This window comes from Cetorhinus maximus, chromosome 18, assembly GCF_964194155.1.
Source record: "Cetorhinus maximus chromosome 18, sCetMax3.hap1.1, whole genome shotgun sequence".
Taxonomy (NCBI): Eukaryota; Metazoa; Chordata; class Chondrichthyes; order Lamniformes; family Cetorhinidae; genus Cetorhinus; species Cetorhinus maximus.
In genome coordinates this window covers 60947381-60968181 of record NC_135896.1, presented here as the reverse complement: position 1 = coordinate 60968181, position 20801 = coordinate 60947381, and the positions used below count along the sequence as shown (strand labels likewise).

The following is a 20801-nucleotide window of genomic DNA, read 5'->3' as shown; positions in this document are numbered from 1 at the left end:
GATTTCTCAACTAGCATGTCAAGGAAGGGGAGTTCATTTGACTGCTCCATTTCAAAGATGAATTTGAGCGCAGGATGAAGCCAATTAAGACATGCAAGGAAATTATTACATGCTGCTACAGATTTAAATATAGCAAACATATCATTCACATATTGGAAATACGCAAGGCATGGGAGGTTAGATGTCTTTTTTCAGCAATACCCAACTTGCATAGTAGCTACAGGCCATTTGACCCAACAAATCTATGTGAGTGTTTAAGCTCCACACAAACCTCTTCCCATTCTGTCGCCTAACTGTATCACCATAACTTTTTATTCAGTTCTCCCTCCATGTACTTATAGATGCATTCAAAGGGAAGCTAGATACTAGGTGCTATAATTACTCCTTGTAGTTGCAAGTTCCACATTCTAACCACTCTAAATGAAGAAGTTTTTCATGAATTCCCTGTTGAGTTTATTAGTGAGTATGTTATAATTATAGCCCCCTTGGTCTGGATTCCATCACCACCACCCTCTCTTTCCACACACACACACACACACACACACCCCCCCCCCCCCCCACCCACTCACCCAACGCCCCACAATTAGAAAGGTTTTCTCTACATCTGCCCTTTTATAATCCTAAAGACTTCGATCAGGTCACGTCTCAGTTTTCTCTTTCTAGAGACAAGACCCTTAGATGGTTCAAATTTTCCTGATGGAGATAACCTCTCAGTTCTGGTTTTCTTCTACAAATAATTTTTTCACCTTTGCCACTGCATCCTATATCCTTTATATAAACGAGGCCAGATATGTTTGCAGTATTCCCAGTGTGCTCTAACCAAGGTTCTATAGAAGTTTAACGTGTGTTTTTCAATTCTGTCTCTAGAAATGAACCACAGTGCTTTGTTTGCTTTTTCATTGTCTTGTTAATCTGCGTCACATCTTCCTATCAAAATGCTCCATCTCAGACTTAACTATATAGAAGTTCTTTTGTCAATTACACAAGCATTGTGGAGATTTATTGATGTTGTCTTGTATTTTGTCACAGTCCTCCTCTATGTTAACTGCACCCCCATTTGGTGTCATCTAAATTTTAAAATTGTACTTTGGATTCCTAAGTTCAAATCATTGGAACACAACTTCCCATCTTTGCCAGCCTCGAGTAGCCAACTTGAACTATTTTTTTCTGTTTTGTATTCGGCTTGCTACCCATTTCACTGCTTGTCTTCTCATTCCACATGTTAAAATCTTAGGCACAAGTCTGTTATGAATACTTTATTAAAGGCCTTTTGGAAATCTAAATGTATTGCATCTACTGCATTACTCTTACCCTTTTCTATCCTTTCTATTCCATCTTCACAGAACTCAATGAAGTTGGTTAAACATGACCTTCCCTTTTGAAGCCCGTGCTGACTACTCTTTATATTTTTGCTGTATAGTTTTTCTTAGTTGTTCATGTCTTTAAGTAAGGATTCCGTTGTATTTTTTTTACTATCAGCATCAAGCTAATTGGTATATATCACCCTTTTAAATGTAGACATCACATTGCCTGTTTTCCAGTCCTCTGGATTTATTCCCTTTTCTAATGAATTTATGTATATACACAATAGTGCATCTACTATCTCCTCCTTTAACATTTTTCAATATGCACAGATCAGTGATTTCATCTCCTCCAAGTTTGATCTAATTTGTCACTTACCTCTCCTCTTTCCATCTTTTGAAATGCTTACTTTTACATTTAAAAAAAAAAAAAATCTCTCCTGATGCCTGTCCATAGTTTTATCTCCCTGGCACTTAGGGAAGTAATTATCAGAGAATCGTTACAGAAATGTTAATCATTAGAAAAATGAATGTGTGGCTCAAAGACTAGTTTGGGAGAAGAGGGTCCTGGTTCGTGGGGTACTGGTACCAGAATTGGGGAAAGTGGGATCTGTACCGTTGGGACAGCCTACACCTGAACCATGCTGGGACTGGTGTTCTAGTGAGCCGCATAACTAGGGAAGTGGGAAGGTTTTTTTTAAACTAATTAGTAGGTGCAAGGGATCAGATTTGGGAAGTGTGATAAAGAGTAGAGACCAGTCAAGAGAGAAAGGTATTAATATGGGAAATGATAAACAGAACATGACAGGAAGGGATAGAGAGTACAAATGTAAGTAAAACAGCAGTCAAGCCGAGGAGGTTACAAAAATAAAAATAGGACAAAACTGAAGGCTCTATATCTGAATCTACGTAGCATTTGAAACAAAACAGATGAACTGATAGTGCAAATAGAAATAAATAAGTACGATCTGATAGCCATTACAGAGATATGGCTACAGGATGACATAGACTTGGGACCTGAATATTGAAAGGATTGTGACATTTAGGAAGGACAAGAAGCTAGAAAAAAGTGGAGGGGTGGCTCTGTTAATTAATGGTATTAGCACATTGAGAGGGATGACCTAAGTTCAGGAAACCAGGATATAGAAGTGCTGTGGGTTGAGATGAGAAATAATAAAGGCAAGAAGTCACTTGGGAGTGGTGTACAGGCCCCCTAATTGTAACAACATGGTAGGATGGAATATAAAGGAAGAGATAATGTGAGCTTGTTAGAAATGTATGGCGATAATCATGGGGGTTTTAACCTGCATAAAGACTGGAAAAATCAGATGGGCAAAGGTAGCGAAGATGAGTTCATAGAATGTTTTTGGGATAGTTTCTTAGAACAGCATGTTTTGGAGCTAACCAGCGAGCATGCTATACTAGATCTGGTATTGTGCAATGGGATAGGATTAGTTGATTGCCTCACAGTGAAGGCACCCTTAGGTAGCAGCGATCATAATATGATTGAATTTTACATTGTTTTAGGGAGAGAAGAGTTGGCTGAAGAGCAGTATTTTAAGGTTAAATAAGGGCAATTATGTGGGAATGAAAGCAGAACTCGCAAAAGTGAACTGGCAAATTAGGTTAAGGAATAGGTCAATAGAGATGCCGTGGGAGATGTTTTAAAGGGGTATTTCAGAATACACAGAATAGATACATTCCAACGAGAGAGAAAAATTCCAAATGGAGGACCCACCATCCATGGTTAACTAAGAAAGTTAAAGATAGTATAAAACTTAAAGAAAAAGCATATAATTGTGCAAAGGCATGTGGCATGCCAGAAGGTTGCACAGAATATAAAGAACAACAAAGAAAGACAAAAAGATGACTAAGGAAAAAGAGTAAGAGAGAAAGCTAGCTAGAAATATATAAAGGAATAGTAAAAGTTTCTGTAAATACTTGAGAAAAGAATTAACAAAGTGAGCATTGGCCCTATAGAGAGTGAGCCTGGGGAATTTATAATGGAGCATAAAAAGATGGCAGATGAATTGAATAGGTATTTTGTACTGGTCTTCACTATAGATGATGTAAGTAACGTCCCAGAAATAGCTGTAAATCAGGAATTGGAAGGAAAGGATGAACTCAAACTTACAATCACCAGGGAAGTGGTGGTACTTAACAAATTGTTGGAACTGTAGGCTGACTGTGCCTACACCACATGGACTGCAGCGCTTCAAAAAGGCATCTCACCACCACCTTCTCAAGGGCAATTAGGGGTGCGCAATAAATGCTGGCCTAGCCAGCGAAGCCCACATCCTGTAAATAAATAATGAAAAAATTAAAACTTGTTTTGCCTTCCTAATTTTTTGAATTCTTTTCTAGACATTTCATATTTCCTTTTGTCATTCTCTCCTTTGACTATCTACTTTTTTTTTCTCTGTTTCAATTTTACCCTTTTTAAAATTCTCCGATGGTGTCATTAATGGCTTGATTTTTTTGTTGCTTTTAACTTGCATAAAACATTGATTTCATGGCAGTTAGCACCAGAGACAAGACACAAAAGTCACATGCTCTCTGAAGAGTAGGAAAACGAAATATGAAGCAGCTGATCTGACACAGTCCATAGCAACATTGATAGTGACTTAGAAGTATGTAAGCCACTCACTCCTGGCTGCCCTTTTGTGTGACCTGTGGCTACAAGGCAATTGTGAAGAATAATGCCATTTTTCAAGTACTTGAAATTCAAAAGGAGCCAAAGTTATAAAAATGTGCTGAGACCCTCTCACAGGAATGGATTTGTTAGCTGCCTACATCAACTTTACTTTTCAATCTTAAAATACTGTTTTACAGAAATATTTACTGCCCTACATTGTTTGACTATTGTGGAATCTTAGCCCTGATGATTTTTTATAAATAATGAATGGATGTGAAATATATTTGCGCCACTATGTGACATTTATTTGTAATAATGAGATATGAGATTAGGGCTCCTGCCTCTCTATCTTGCATGTTAGCTTTTGCCCAAATCTGAGCTGAAATGCACATTTTGAAGATAGCGGAGTAGTCTTAGTTGATCCAGATTAGGAGTTACTTCATCCTTGTACTCATATGTGCAAGATTAAGGTATCTCAATGCTGAAAAAGTAAAAATATGAATGTGCTAACACTTGGCATAATTAATTTAAATTACCTTATTGACCATCCTAATTCTTTTCCTTTTAATTGTAGAAAACTCTGAAGCAAATGATTTGAAGCCATTCTTTGATCAAACATATTCGCATATATACTATGTTTTCTTTGAAAATTTTGTGACCATTGAAGCCAGCCTAAAACAAAAAGGTAAGGATGAAACATTTTAAATTACTTGCATAGATGGGTGATGGGGCTAATTAAGGCTCATTTTTTTGGAGGATCAGAAAAAGAATGATAAACTGGTGTGCAAGTATTCTGATTATTTTTAAGAAAAACTGATTTCTAAATCTCTAAACCAAATATCTCACTTTCATTTTTTTGTTAGCTAGCACTTTGTCTATTTTCATGTTCTACTATTTTTCTATGAATTTTTAATCTCTACGTTCCTTGGATTTGTTTTTCTCTTACTTGTCGTTTCCTTATATCTTCTGTTTGATTTGTGACTAAAATTGACATGAAAAATAAATTGCATGATAATCTTGGCTTTTGCTCAGCTATTGTGATTTTGTTTGGAATACAGCAAAAAATGTAATTCGGTGAGGCTGGTGGAGAGGATGGTAGGTAGTGAGTGGACTGGATACAATGGCCCATAACATATGACCTTCGGGGGTGAGGGGGGAGGTCATACCTGGGAAATACCCCAGAAGATGCGCTAAGGGACCTCCCCAGAATTCCCCACGCAAAGACTGCACGGGAATTACCCAGCAAGTTCAAACTTTTCTGATGGGCAGATACCCTGCACTGGGAACCATCCGCTACTCTGATTTTAAATCGGATACTTCTAATGGTTGACTCTCTTAGCAGAATAGTTACCCAGGAAATGCTAGAATTAAAACAACTTCTAACTTCTGGGTAACTATAGTGCTGACCATCTTCCTCCCCCTCATACACCCCTGAGCGATGAAAAGAACACCCATAGGCAACAACCATCATCTAGGAAATTGGGTGATCACAGGACCCGGAGGCAGTCAGCAGCACCTAGAAGAGTGGGTGGAGAGAGGATCCGGAGGCACTGACCACCATCTTCCTAGCGGGCGGGAGCCAGAGGCAGTCAGCAGTACTTGGGAGAGCTATCCAACCCAGAGTGCAGCGGAAGCGTTCTGAGAGAAATCTACAGGAAAACGCCTAAGTGGTTGGTGAATATTTTGCTTGTTTATCTTCGAAACTCGTGGAATTTTTCAGTAATTGTAAGGTTTCATTAGATGTAGTAAGGTTTACTAATAGTGATAAAGGTTATTGGGTATGGCAGTATTTATTCATAAACACAATAAAGATGGCAGGACTATTGATGTGTTGCGACTGCAGAATGTGGGAGCTCCTGGATGCCAGTGTGATCCAGGGCAAAGACGAATACAGTAAGCGTTCGTGGCTTGAGGAGCTTCAGCTCTGAGTCATTGAGCTGGAGGTTGAGCTGCAGACACCGAGATGCATCAGGGAGGGGGAAAGCTCCGTGGACACTTCGTACCAGGAGACAGTCATACCCTTGAGGATAAGGTCTTCTGATTTGTTCAGTGGCCAAGGACAGTAGGGTGTGACTGCGAGTGATGCAAGTATGGGGACCCAGAAGGTACAAGTTGAGGAGACTCAGCTTTTGCAATTGCCCAACAGTTTTGAAGTTTTTGCAGCCTATATGGATGAAAGCGGTGGCTGCAGGCTGGATGAACAAACTGACCATGGTACAGGAAGCCACTTGAGTAGGGGGAGTTAATTGGAATGTAGTGGTAGTTGGGAGCAGTATGGTTAGGGGGATAGACACAGTTCTCTGCGGCCAAGAGAGCGAGTGCAGATGGCTGTGTTGCCTGGGTATGGGACATCTGCTCTGGGCTAGAGAGGAACTTGCAGTGGGAGGGGGAGGACCCAGTCGTCATGGTCCACGTGGGTACCAACGCCGTAGGTAGAAAGAGGAAAGAGGTTCTGCTGAGACAGTATGAGCAGCTGGATTCTAAATTAAAAAGCAGAACCTCAAAGGTGGTAATCTCTATTATTACCTGAGCCATGAGCAAATTGCATAGGGTAAATAAAATTAGAGGGCTCAAAGATTGGTGTGAGAGAAATGGGTTTCAATTTATGGGGCATTGGCATCAGTACTGGCAAAGTGGGAACTATACCGTTGGGATGGTTTTCACCTGAACCGTGCTGGGACGAGTGTTTTGCTGAGTTGTATAACTAGGGTAGAAGAGGTGGCTTTAAACTAAGTAGTTAGGGCAAGGGATCAAGTTTGGGAAGATGTGATAAATTAAGTAGAAAAGACCAGGCATTGAGCAAAGTAGGAATAAGGGAAATGGTGATCAGAGCATGACAGAAAGGGACAGAATTTACAAATCTGAGTGCACCAGCAGATATGACCAGAGGTTACAAAAGTAGTAAAAAGACAAAACTAAAGGCTCAGTATCTGAATGCACTTAGCATTTGTAATGAAGCAGATGAATTCACAGCTCAAATAGTAATAAATACATGTGATCTGACAGACATGGCTGCAAGATGTCAAAGACTGGGACCTGAATATTCAATGGTACATAACATTTAGGAAGGTCAGGAAAACATGGGGTAGCTCTGTTAATTAAGGGTGACATTGGTACAATAAAAAGAGATGACCTTGGTTCCGGAGATCAAGATGTAAAAGCAGTTTAGGTAGAGATGAGAAATAGTACAGGTAAGAAGTCACTTGTGGAAGTGGTTATTTGGCCCCCTAACAGTAACCACACTGTAGGACGGGGTATATAGGATGAAATAAATGGGGGCTTCTGAGAAAGGAATTAAGAAAATTATGGGTGATTTTAATCTACATATAGACTGGATATATCGGATTGAACATAGTCATGCAGGCTACCTTTGCCATAGTGTTTTCAGGACAATTTCTTCGGGCAGCGCATTCTTCATCCAACCAGAGAGCAGGGCATACTAGATCTGGTACCGTGTAATGAGACAGGATTAATTAATGACCTACATCGTGAAGGTGCCCCTAGGTAACAGTGATCATAATAATGATCAAATTTCGCATTCAGTTTGAAGGAGAGAAGAGTGAATCTAAAACTAGTGCTATAAACTTAAATAAGGGCAATTAGGAGGGCATGAAGACACAACTGGCTAAAATAAACTGGCCAATTAGATTAAGGGATAGATCAGCAGAGGTGCAGTGGCAGACATTAAGGAGATATTACAGAATACTCAGATTCTTTCTCACTGGAACATAAGACTCTAAGGGTAGGACGTGCCATCTGTGGTTAAGTTAAGAAGTTAAAGGTAGTATCAAATTGAAAAAGAAAGCGTATAATTCCACAAAGCTAATTGGCAGGTCAGAAGATTGGACAGAATGTAAAGAACAGCAAAGAATGACTAAAAGATTAATAAGGAGGGATAAATTAAGAGTATGAGAGAAAGCTTGCCAGAAACACAAAAACAGATAATAAAAGTTTCTACAGGTATTTAAACAAGAAACGAGTAAGTAAAGTGAGCGTTGGTCCCCTGGAGAGTGAGAATGCAGAATTAGTCATGGAAAATCAGGAAATGCAGATGAATTGAACAGAGATTTTGCATCTGTCCTCACTGTAGAGGATGCAAATAATATCCCAGAAATAATTGTGATTCAGAAAGTGAAAGAGAGAAGGGAACATAAAATAATTACAATCACCAGGGAATGGGTACTAGGAAAATTATTAGAACTAAAAGCTGACCGGTTCCCAGATCCTGATGGACTTCCTGCTAGGGTCTTAAAGAAGTGGCTGCTGAGATATGGTTTTAATTCTCCAAAATTCCCTAGGTTTGGGGAAAATGGCATCAGATTCTATTTAAGAAAAGGAGGGAAGACAGAAAGCAGGAAACTGCAGGCCAGTTAGCTTAACATCTGTCCTAGGGATATTGTTGGAATCTATTATTAAGGAGGTTATAGCGGGGCACTTTAAATCTCAATGCAATCAGGCAGAGTCAACATCGTTTTGTGAAAAGGAAATAACGTTTGACTAATTTATTGGAGTTTGTTGGAGAAGTAACAAGCACCATGGAAAAAGGGGGACCTGTGGATGTGCTGTACTTAGATTTGCAGAAGGCATTTGACAAGATGTCACATCAAAGGTTACTACACAAAATAAGAGCTCATGGGCAGGGGGTAACATATTAGCTTGATAGAGGATTCATTAGCCAACCGGAAACAGTAGGCTTAAATGCATTATTTTCGGGTTTGCAAGATGTGACGAGTGGACTGCCCCAGGGATCAGTGCTAGGGCCTCAATTATTTACAATTTATGTCAATGACTTGGAGGAAGGGACTGAATGTATGGTTGCTAAATTAGCTGATGACACAAGGATAGGTAGGAAAGTAAGGTGTGAAGAGGACATAACCTATGTCCCTTTTGCAGACACCTTTAAGTGAGTGGGCAAAAGTTGGCAGATGGAGTACAATGTGGGAAAATGTGAATTTGTCTACTTTGGCAGGAAGAGTAGAAAAGCAGCATGTTATTTAAATGGAGAGATATTGCAGAACTCAGGTACAGAAGGGATCTGGGTGTCCTGTACATAAACAGGAAAAGTTAGTATGTCGGTACAGCAAGTGATTAGGAAGACAAATGGAATTTTATTGCAAGGGGAATGGATTATAAAAGTAGGGATGTTTTGCTACAGTTGTATAGGGTGTAGGTGAGACCACATTTGGAGTACTGTGTACAGATTTGGTCTCCTTATTTAAGAGAGGTTAAAATGCATTAGAGGCAGTCAGAGAAGGTTCACTCGACTGATACCTGGGATAGGGGTGGGGAGATTATCTTAAGCAGAAACGTTGGACAGACTGTGCCTGTAACCGTTGGAGCCTAGTAGATGGAGAGAGAATCTTATTAAAAGCAACAAGATCCTGAGGGGACTTGACAGGGTGAATGCTGAAAGGATGTTTCACCTTGAGAGAAGGTAGAGCAAGGGGACACAGTTTAAAAAATAAGGGGTCTCCAATTTAATACTGAGATGAGAAGAAATTTCTTTGAGGCTGGTGAATCTTTGGAGCTCTCTTCCCCAGAGAGCAGTGGAGGCAGGGTCAATGAATATTCTTAAGGCAGAGGGAGGTAGATTCTTGACTAACAAAGGAGTCAAAGGTTATCGGGGGTAGGTGGAATGTGGACTTTTGAGGCCACAATCAGATCAGCCATGGTCATACTGAATGGCGGAGCTGGTTCCAGGGGTAGAATGACCTACTCCTCCCTCTAATTTGTGTATTTGTATGACCACCTACTGAACCTCCGACTACCCTCAACCCATCCTAATGCTCGCCCGTCCGCCGCCCTACCTACTTAACTTACACACCTACCTGCTCCCTGTCTTCTCAAAATGGTTGGGACCTTTAAACTTTAACTGCTTCGCTGCAGCTAGTGCCGTTAAAAGGGGCGTGACTTCATTTAATCTGACCCTGTTGCACTTGGCTGAAGGCCTCGGGAATCTGCTGCGCTGCACTCTTCTCACCCGGACTGAGTCGGTAAGTCGGGCAAAAAACATGCAGCTGCATCCCAGTTTAAGTTTAAAAAGGAGCAAAGTGGCAGTCAGACTGATTGCCACTCATCAGAAGTTCTGGCCCAATTAGTGCACAAACTTGTGTTGGAGTGTGGAGTCCAATACTGAGAAGACATTGATGTTAAAGACTAGGTAGTTAATTCATTTTTTTACTTGGGGAATACTGAGTAAGGAGATATTCTATTCTGTTGTATTTTGCTGTTTGCATGGTCCACCAGGTAAATTTATCTGTTGACTTCTGAATTTTGGGAAAGTTTATTTTAAATCACCTGACCCTGTAAAGATGTGTTGTCTTGGTACCATGGGCACACTAGGTAAATGATTGTTGAAACCTGTTTATATATGCACCTACGTTTTAGCCTTACAAATGGTTTTAATTTAAAATTATTTTCTGGACCTTAAACCTGGAAAAAGAAACATCTTCTATTTTTGAGACTTAATCCCAGTTATAGCCTCGTTCTTTGTTTCTAAATTGAGTCAAGATGTTTTACAAAATTGAAACTATGTTGGAACTAATTTTGTACTTTTTAAAAAAAATTTAATATAGTTGAAGAAACAATACAAGTAATTTAGACAACTATTTTCCTCCTCCAGTTTAGTGCACTGAACTGTTGTGGTTTGTCTCATTGATCATTCGGATAGTAGAATTGGAAACTACTGTCTCCAATTTGAGTGGTTCTGGAATCGAATCAGTGTGATCCTAGAACAATTACGTTGTCACTTCTGATTAAACAATCCATTGTACTCTGTCAAAGACTTCTTTTTGGGATTGAAAGCTTCTTGCCAACTTGCTGTGCATCTACAAATAAAATTTGTAATATAATAAAGATGTATCTTAAAATCAGAAAGATAAAATAGTATTTCAGGCATCCCATTTTCCAATCATTCCAGCAACTCTGTTCCACCCCTGCCGCTTCCTTAGTATGTTTGTGTTTGGACCTTTAGGAAATAGCCTTTGGATTTGGTTTTATGCATGCTATTTGAAAACCGTGTCTGCTTATTTGCTACTTAGTTCCCTTTTGGAACTTAATCTCACTCTTCACCTCTTCTAAGCACGTGAATTTACATTTTTTTAATCCAAAAAATTGTTCAGTGAGATGTAATTATATTTGATTTGGCATCCTGAATAGGTGGCATTGGGTTATCGTTCAGAGGTTTAACCCAAATTTGCTTAAAATGCAAACTTTTTTGTTTGACCAGTGGAATATTATTTCCATGTTTGTTCATTTCTGGTGCTCATAGAGCCTCAAGATATTTGTCACTTCTTGCACAGAACAATTTAAGACATTTCAAAAGTTGTTAATTTCCCTTGGTGCAAAGACAACCCCATAACTAATCAGCCGATTGCCTGATCACGGAGTGCACCTTCCGATGCAGTTTAACAGTCTTCCAGAGAAGCGATACAGCGAATGGATCAATGAGTATTTCATGCCACTTCTTGGGGAAGTTTCAGTTCCAATTGATAGTATATGAAAGGCTGACACATGAATCAATACACTGATTATTACAGTCATTACAGTCTGAGTTTAATTGGCACACACTGATGATACTTCCAGCATTTGATTCTGACAGATGCTTATGTTTCCCGTGCAGGAGCCTTATCCATCTTAATTCTGTACCCCTTTTGCATCATAACAATGTGTGCAATATGTAAAATAAGACCCTGGTGCTAGGGCTTTATACAGTAAGTGTAGGAAACCACAATTCTACAACATCTTAATGACATTTCTGTGTCTGCTCCATGGACTGCTTTGTGACAAACTATCAAGCTAAGCTACACTCCCATGCTTATTTCATTCTTATGTTCCAGCTATGGCTCTGTATAGTCCAAGCAACTTTACATTAAGCTGTACATTAAGGGTTAAGATAAAAATGTAGGAAAATATACTTGCTGTAAATCTATGTCAAAGAAATAGCAAGTATTATGATAATCAATCGACTGCAGTGTGCTGAGAGAATTATTGTGTTTTACTTTTGATAACATATTTACCCGCAGTACTAAAGTTTAGAGCAGGTTTGCCCAACCTTTTCATGTGGGGGGGGGCCACGTTTCAAATTAGGTCACACTTAAAGGGCCAATGAGCAAATTTCAGAGAGATAAAAGTTTGGCACGACATTAAATGTGAATTTCAAAAACAAGCCTGAGGTAATAAGATAACTAACTTTCTGAGCAAAAGGAAAATGAGGAATAAAGAACGATGAGTGGGTGTGGGTGTAGGTGCCTCACTCCTAGGCTCAGGGTACTCAGTCATTCACTCTCACCCATGGAGAGAGTAGATGAGAGTGCACGTTGGTGTAGGTGAGGGTGAATGAGAATCTTTCTCTGCCACCCTGAACAAGAGCAATTAGGGATGGGCAATAAATGCTGGCCTAGCCAGCGATGCCCACATCCCATGAATGATTTTTTTTTTAATTGAAGCTGTAGGGAAGTAGGACCCAAAATGGTTGAGATGGTTTAAGTGTTTCTCAGGATTTGAACCTTGAGGAGGGATGGGTGATCCCATTGGCACTAAAGTAGATTTATCTAGACTTTAATTACAAATAAAATAACTTGGAAAGAGATACAAACATAATCAAGATATGTCTTTTAATGGATGAGTACCTTTACTTCAGTTTGATGTGGTGGTTGCCAGTTTAATGTTTAATCTTTGTTTTTAGTTTGTTACAGTAGAAGTTTTAAAATGTGAAATATTACCCTTCGGTTGTCTCATTAGTTGTTTGTAAAATTCATTTTTTGAATATTATTGGTCTCTATGGGGGATTGTAACAGTTGGAAAATCTTAGCTTGCAAAGTATTTTGCAAATTAACTTGATGTATTTGATGTTCCAGGTCACAAATCACAGAGGGAAGAATTGGATTCCATCCTCTTTATTTTTGAGGTAAGAGTGCTAGAAATCGGTGACTATTCATTAAGAGGGACAATTACTCAGATGTCTTGAGGCAAGTGAATGTTGTGTTTATTTGGTTTGAAAAATAATAAATCAAGTAACCCAAAGGGTGGACAAGAGACAAAAAAAATACATTGTTTTGTTTGAAAGATATTCATTATATTTTACTTTCAATTTATACTGGATGTCTATTATATTAATAATTGTCACATTAATTTGCTTAATTCAGTTGCTTTAAATCGGTGGTCATGATATAATGCCCCTTTTTGATATAATATTGTACGTCTTCCAACTTGAATATGAGCAACACATTGGGAAGAACATCTAGCGTAATTTTTAGTTCCTTTCCCCTTGATTAGTTTCTACTTTATTCTTTTTTTTGTATCTTTTTGTATCAGGAGTAAGATTTAACAAGCCTCAACTGTCCCGACAAAACAAAGGGTTAAGAATTCTCTACTCTAAGAAGGTTTTATGAAGGAGAATTATTTTTTAAAAACTTGATACGTAACTGCAATTTTTTTTTAGTCATTGACGGGATGTGGGCACCGCTGGCTAGATGACCATTTATTGCCCATTCCCAGTTGCCTTTGAGAAGGTGGTGGTGAGCTGCCTCCTTGAACCGCTGCAATCCCTGTGGTGTAGAAACATCCACAAGTGCTGTTAGGGAGGGAGATCCAGGATTTTAACCCGGCGACAGTGAAAGAACGGCGATATATTTTAAAGTTGGGATGATGAGTGGCTTGGAGGGAACTTCGGCAGGATTCCTAGCCTCTTGACTGATCTTGTAGCTGCGCTTCCCCCCCCTCACAATTTGGAAAGCTTCGAATTAGCATATTTCATAATGTAAAATGTATTATATTTCGTATAAAGTTCAATACTTAAAGTTGCACTTTTCAGGAATGCAACTACAACTTTAAGCAAGGAATTACATGTATTCTGCATGTGACCTTCATTATTGTCACAAATACACACTGTTCTAAATTTTGTTCCACGTTTAATGTATGCTAATTTACTAAGTTCCCTTTTTAATTAAGTTAATTACATTTCTTTTTGTTTTGAAAAAAATTGAGAGGATTAAAACATCTAATAAATAAAAAAAGCCCTTGATTGACCGAGGGATGAACTCCTAGGTATTCAGCCAGTGTTGCAATGCCCATGTTATAGTCATTGATGTTTGATAAGTGAATGCATTTAATGCTCTTGAGAATTTAGCTTTGCTGGAGGCATGGGTGTAACCACTTGAAAACGATGATGGGATTTTTGCACGGAAGTTAAACTCCTTTCTAAAATAATCTGTTATCTACTTGTTCATGCTCAGCTAACATGTAGACTTTTACCGTTCACTATGTGGAGCGTGATTCTGTTAAGTGTACTGTGTTTAGTTTATAATGAATTTTATACTTAGCAGTTTACTCTTGAGTTATCTCATTTACTGTATGGACATGTCGTGAATGAATTGTTTAATCTGCCATAGCTTGCTATATTGATGCAAATGCTGTATAAAATACCTTTAAGAAATTGTTTCTTGTATCATGATGCCATTTTGTGTTAACTGAATACATAAGAAAATTGTGGGGAAAAAACAGTTGTATATTGAAAAGTAATGCTAATATATGACACTGCTGTTTAATCTAATAATTGAACACTGCAAATCTACAGAAATGTTAATTGCATCCTAAAATGTTACTGGAAAGGAAATTGGAAATGTGGAAAATCACGCAAACTATTCGTATAAAGAAAAAAGAGCTTCTATTTGTATGATGCCTTTCGTGACTTCGGGGTGTTGCAAAGCACTTTGCAGTCAATGGAGCACTTAATGTAGTCACTATTGTAATGTAAGAAGTACAGTAAGTTCCCATTAACAATAGTGTAGTAATGACCAGATAATCTGTTTTAGTGATGTTGGTTGAGAGATAAATAGTGACCAGGACACTGGGGAGAACACCCCACCTGCTCTTCAAAATATTGCCATAGAATCATTTATACCCACCTGTAAGAACACATGGGGCCTTGGTATAATGTCTCATAAAAGTTAGCACTGAAAATGCAGCACCCTGTTAACATTTCAGTGCAGTAATAACATAGAAGCTTGTGGAATGGGACCTGAACCTAAAGCCTTCTGACTCAGGCATGGGTGCTACCAGCTGAGCCACAGTTAACATTATTGACATATAACATTTGGTTTGTTTCATTTGTATCTGTGATCTCTCATTTCTATATATAACTGTAATCTATACTAAAAATGCAGGTTGTGATGCCTCAAACCAGATTACTTCGAAATCATTGGATATTTTTTTCCTCTTGACTGAAAATGCATAACACATTCAAGGCAAAAGAGCCCTCTGTTTGTCAATGTGAGGGATGCTAAAACTCAAGTACCTAATGTCAGCGTGAAACATTTCTATCGGGTTAATAAGAGGGGCTAATGCGGAGTTTAACTTTGTCCCCAAAGATGTGCTTTAATCCTAATTTAAGCATGCACTTACTACTGAACACTTCAATTTTCCACACTACTGAAGGATGTGGGTGAGGCAGCATCTGTGGACAGAGAAACAAAGTTAACATTCAGGCTGATGACCTTTGATCAGAACTGGGAAATTTAGGAATGCAATAGGTTTTGCAAGAACAAAAGGGAAAGTACTTGATATTGTAAACGGTTCTCTCTCCAGGTATTGTTCCTCTCTTTAAATCTGCTGTCATCACCCCTCTTTTTAAAAAAAAATAACGTTGACCTACTGGCTTTGCAAACTACTGTCCCATCTCTGAGTTCTTTTTCTTCTGCAAAGTCTTGGATATGTTGTCGCCTTCCATCTTTCTCAGAGTTCCATGTTTGAATCCCTCCATTTCAGATTTCTGTCCCTGCTGCAGTACCAAAATATCTTATCCAAAGTAACAAATGACATCCTATGTGACTAGGACAAAAATAAACTTTCCCTCCTTGACCTAGCTGCAGCCTTTTATCCAATTGACGACACCATTCTTCTTGAATGCCTTTCCACTGTCACCCAGCTGGGTGGGACTTCTGTCACCTGGTTCCATTCTTGTCTTTCTAATTGAAGCCAAAGAAATCACTTGCAATGGCTTCTCTTGCTGTTGCCATTGATATTCCCCAAAGGTCTATCCTTGGCCCCCTTCGTAAATTTCATCTATGCGCTGCCCTTTGACAACATCAGATGGCAGAGGTGTTGGTTTTCGCATGTATGCTGATGAAACCCAGTTCCGTCTCCCCACCACCTCTCTTGACTCCTCCCTGTTGCTAAATAATCAGACTGCTTATCTGACATCCATTACTGGGTGAGCAGAAATTTCTTCCTCCAATTAAATATTGGGAATACTGAAGGAGCTGTTTCTGTCCTCACTCCAAATTCAGTTCCCTATCTACTGACTCCATTCCTCTCGCTGGCAACAGTCTGTTCGTAACCTTGGTGTAAAATTTGATCCCAAGATGAGCTTCCAACCTTCTATTTGTGCCATCACTAAGATCACTTATTTCCACCTACATCAGGTTGCCGTACTTTGCCCAGTCTCAACTCATCTGCTGCTGAAACCCTGTGTTTTTGTTAACATCTAGACTCCACTATTCTAGTGCATTCCTGGTTGCTCTCCCACATTTTGCCCTCTGTAAACTTCCCTAAAAGTCTGCTTCTCATGTCTTAACTTGCGTCAAGTCTTGTCCCCTATCACCCCAGTGCTTGATGACCTGCATTGACTCCCAGTCAAGCAACATCTTGACTTTAACATTCTCATCCTTATTTTCAAATCCCCCCGTTACCTCGCTTCTCCCTATTTCCAATTTCCTCCAGCTCCACCCAACCCTGCGAGGTATCTGCATTCCTCTTGTGGTTTCTCCGTTTTAATTGCACAACCATTGGTTGTGCCTTCAGCTGCCCAGGTCCCACCTCTGGAATTCTCCCCTTATACCCCGCCTTTGCTTTCCTCCTCCTTTAAAACCTATCTCTTTGACCAAGCTTTTGATCATCTGACTTAATATCTCCTTATGTGGCTCCGTGTCAGACTTTGTTTTATAATGCTCCTGTGAGGCTACTTAGTATGTTTCATTACGTCCAATGTGCTTTATAAACATAAGTAGATGATGTTGTGCCAGGGTAGAATACAGGAGAGATTTAATGACCAAGTAATTGGTGGTGCGAGGCCAAAGTGGGGCAAGTCAGGGAACAAAAGACACATGAATGGCAGAATCATGAACTTAGCTGCCTTAAGCAAAAAGGAGGGGAAGAAAAAGAGTAAAACTGCAATCTGCAAAAAAAAGTATCTGAAATTGTCAAGCCCATTGGGCCCAGAAGGCTGTAAAATGCCTAACTGAAAGATTAGCTTCATTACAACACTGCAGGAGTGTGAGGACAGATGATCAGTATGAGTGCAAGGTGGAGAATTAAAACGATGAGACCAGAATTTTGGGGACCTGCTTGTGGACTGCACAGATGGTCCACAAAGTGGTCACCCAATGTGATTTTGGCCTCCCCAGTGTAGAGTAGACCACATTTTGCGAGCAGAAAATACAGAATACTAAATTGAAAGAAGTACACACAAATTGCTATTTCACCTGGAAGGAGAGTTTCTTCTCGCCTACATCCTTGATTCACCCAATGCCCTCCATCACTTTAACATTCTCCAATTTCCTGGCACTAACTGTCGTCTCTTCACATTGGATGTTCAATTTCTTTCCCACCTCCAGCCCTTACCAGCTCTTCCTTCAATGAAGGGACAACCAGCCTTTACCCACCATCACCCTTCTCCACCTGGCTGACCTTCTTCCCACATTGAACAACTTCCCCTTCAACTCACTCGCATCCTCCAAATAACAGGTGTTGTTATGGGTTCCCACATGGGTCCTAGATATGACTGCCTTTTTGTAGGATATGTGGAACACCCTTTGTTCCAGTACTATTTGGACACCCTCCCTCACCTCCTTCCCCAATACATCGGCTGCATTCTCCACTAAGGGAGAATCTAACCATCTCCCCATGACATCAATGGCATTACCATTGCTGAATCCCCCACTATCGATATCCTGGGTTTGCCATTGACCAGAAATGGAACTGGACCAGTTATATAAATGCTGTGACTACACGAGTAGGTCAGAGGCTGGGAATTCTGCACAGCAACTCACCTCCTGACTCCCCAAAGCCTGCCCACCATCTACAAGGCACCAGTCCAGAAGTGTGATAGAATACTCTCCACTTGCCTGGAGGGGCACTGTTCCAACAGCACTCAACACAACACCATCCAGGACAAAGCAGCCTACTTGATTGGCACCTCATCCACCCACCATAGAAAACATCCACTCTGTCTACCGCCACCACCAATGCACAGTGGCAGCAGTGTGTACCATCTACAAGACAGACTGCAGCAACTCACCAAGGCCCCTTTGACAACACCTTCCAAACCTGTGACCTTGAACTACCTAGAAGGACAAGGCCAGCAAATGTATGGGAGCAGCACCACCTGTAAGTTCCCCTCCAAGCCACACATCATCCTAACTTGGCATTATATTGCGGTTCCTTCACTGTCGCTAGCTTAGAATCCTAGAACCCTCTTCCTAACAGCACTGTGGGTGTACCTACAGCACATGGACAGCAGTGATTCAAGAAGATGGCTCACCACCACCTTCTGAAAAGCAATTAGGGATGGGTAATAAGTGCTGGCTTAACCAGCGATGTCCACATGCTGTGAACGAATAAATGTAAAAAAGAATCAGTGCCATTTCTTGCTCTCGTCTGAAATGGTATTTTTTTCTTGGACTTTGCTTCCAACTTCCACCCTTCTCTCCTTTTATGTGGTCCACCTTTGGCTCTTCTCTTCCCTTCCTTGAGTTCTATGTTTCCATTTCTGGGGATAGGCTATCAACCAATGTTCACTAAATGCCCACTGACCATCTCAGCTACTTTGACTACACTGCTTCACATCTTGTTTTGTGTAAGGACCCCTTCCATACACCCAGTTTCTCCTTTCCCATCACATCCGTTATGATGATGGAAAATACCAGCACTTCCAACTTCCATACCATCACTTATGATGTGTCTTTTTTTCCTGAACTGAGGATTCTCCCTGTGGTTGATTTCTCACACTTATGCTCTTACTCCATCCCAATCCAGACAGAACCATGACAGAGTTCCCATTGTACTCTGCTTTCATCGCACCAGCCTCTGTATCGACCGGACCATCCTCTGCCATTTCCGTCACCTCCAGAGTGATGCCACCTGTAAGCACATCTTCCCCTCCTCTCCCTTTTCAGCATTCCTTAGGGACCATTCACCTGCAACAACCTGGTCCACCCCTCAATTACCCCCACCCTTTCCCATGACACTTTTCATGCATATGCAGGAGATACAACTCCTCTTTTATCACCTCTCTCCTCACTGTCCAAGGCTCAATCAGGGCTTTCAGGTGAAACAGTGATTTATTTATATATTTCAATTTAGTGGACTATATTTGCTGCTCACAGTGCAGTCTGCTGTACTATGGGGAGACCTAATGCAGATTGAGTGACCGCTTTGAGGACCACCTCCATTCAGACTGGAAGCATGACCCTGAGCTGTTTTTATTTCAGATTTCCACCATCTGCAGTATTTTGCTTTTGTACTGACATTTGAGGGTTCTCTTAGTGACATTGCTATCCAATGTCAATTTATGGACAGCCTAGGCTCTTGACCATTTGGCACATAGGTGAGGCTGCTGGAAGATCTTTCATGAATCCTTCAGAGCAACCTAAGAGAGAGACCCTCAGCATGGTCTGGACTAAATTTTATTCAGGATTCCAAAAACAACGAATATTTATGTACGAACATATTGAATTAGGAGCAGATGTAGGCCATTCAGCCCATTCGAGCCTTCTCCCGCATTTAATAAGATCATGGCTGATCTGATTGTGGCCCTCAACTCCACATTCCTGCCTAACCCCCCCCCCCCCCATACCCTTTGACTCCCTTGTTAGTCAAGAATTTATCTAGCTCTGCCTTAAAAATGTTCAATGACCCTGGCTCCATCGCTCTTTGGGGAAGGATTCAAAAGACTCTCAACCCTCTGAGAGAGAAAATTTCTTCTCCGTCTTAAATGGGAGACACCTTATTTTTAAGTTGTCCCCTAGTTCTGGTTTCTTCCACAAGGGGAAACATCCTTTCAGCATTCACCCTGTCAAGTAGCCTCAGGATCTTATATATTTCAATAAGATCACCTCTCATTCTTCTGAACTCCAATGGATACAGGCCTGGCCTGTCCAACCTTTCTTCATAAGATAACCCCCCATCCCAGGTATCAACTGAGTGAATCTTCTCTGAACTGCCTCTAACGCATTTATATCCTTTGTTAAATAAGGAGACTAAAACTGTGTACACTACTCTAGATGTGGTTTCACCAGTACCCTCCTGTAGCAAAACACACCTACTTTCCTACTTTTATATTCTATTCCCCTTGCAATAAATGACAACATCCCATTTGCCTTCTGAATCATTTGCTGTACCTGCATACTAACTTTTCCTGATTCATGTACCAGGACATCCAGATTCCTCTGTACCTCCCAGCTCTGCAATCACTGTCCATTTAAATAAAATGCTGCTTTTCTATTCCTGGCAAAGTGCACAAGTTAATATTCTCCTACATTATACTCCATTTGCCAAATTTCTGCCCACTCACTTAACCTATCTATATGCAGGCTCCTAATGTCCTCTTCATAATTTTCTTTTCTACCGATCTTTGCGTCATCAGTAAATTTAACAACCATACCTTCAGTCCCTTCATCCAAGCCATTGATATAAATTGTAAATAGTTGAGGTCCCAGCACTGATCCCTGTGGCACTCCATTCAACACATCTTGGCAACTTGAGAATGACCCATTTATACCTACTGTTTCCTGTTAACTAACCAGTCCTTTATCCATGCTAATATGTTAGCCTTGTTGGCAGTTTGCAAAGTAATCTTCGATGTGGCA

The 20801-nt window shown here is 40.2% G+C and overlaps 1 protein-coding gene across 6 annotated transcripts in view; it reads left to right on the top strand.

Moving 5' to 3' along the window:
- ralgapa1 (Ral GTPase activating protein catalytic subunit alpha 1) overlaps positions 1 to 20801 on the top strand; it is a 259513-nt gene that overhangs the window by 27623 nt on the left and 211089 nt on the right. For all 6 annotated transcript variants that reach the window (XM_078562768.1, XM_078562766.1, XM_078562765.1 and 3 more), the window contains exons 2-3: positions 4511 to 4621; positions 12795 to 12844. In XM_078562768.1, the coding sequence (XP_078418894.1) occupies positions 4511 to 4621; positions 12795 to 12844 (161 nt within the window). The remainder of the gene's footprint in view (positions 1 to 4510; positions 4622 to 12794; positions 12845 to 20801) is intronic.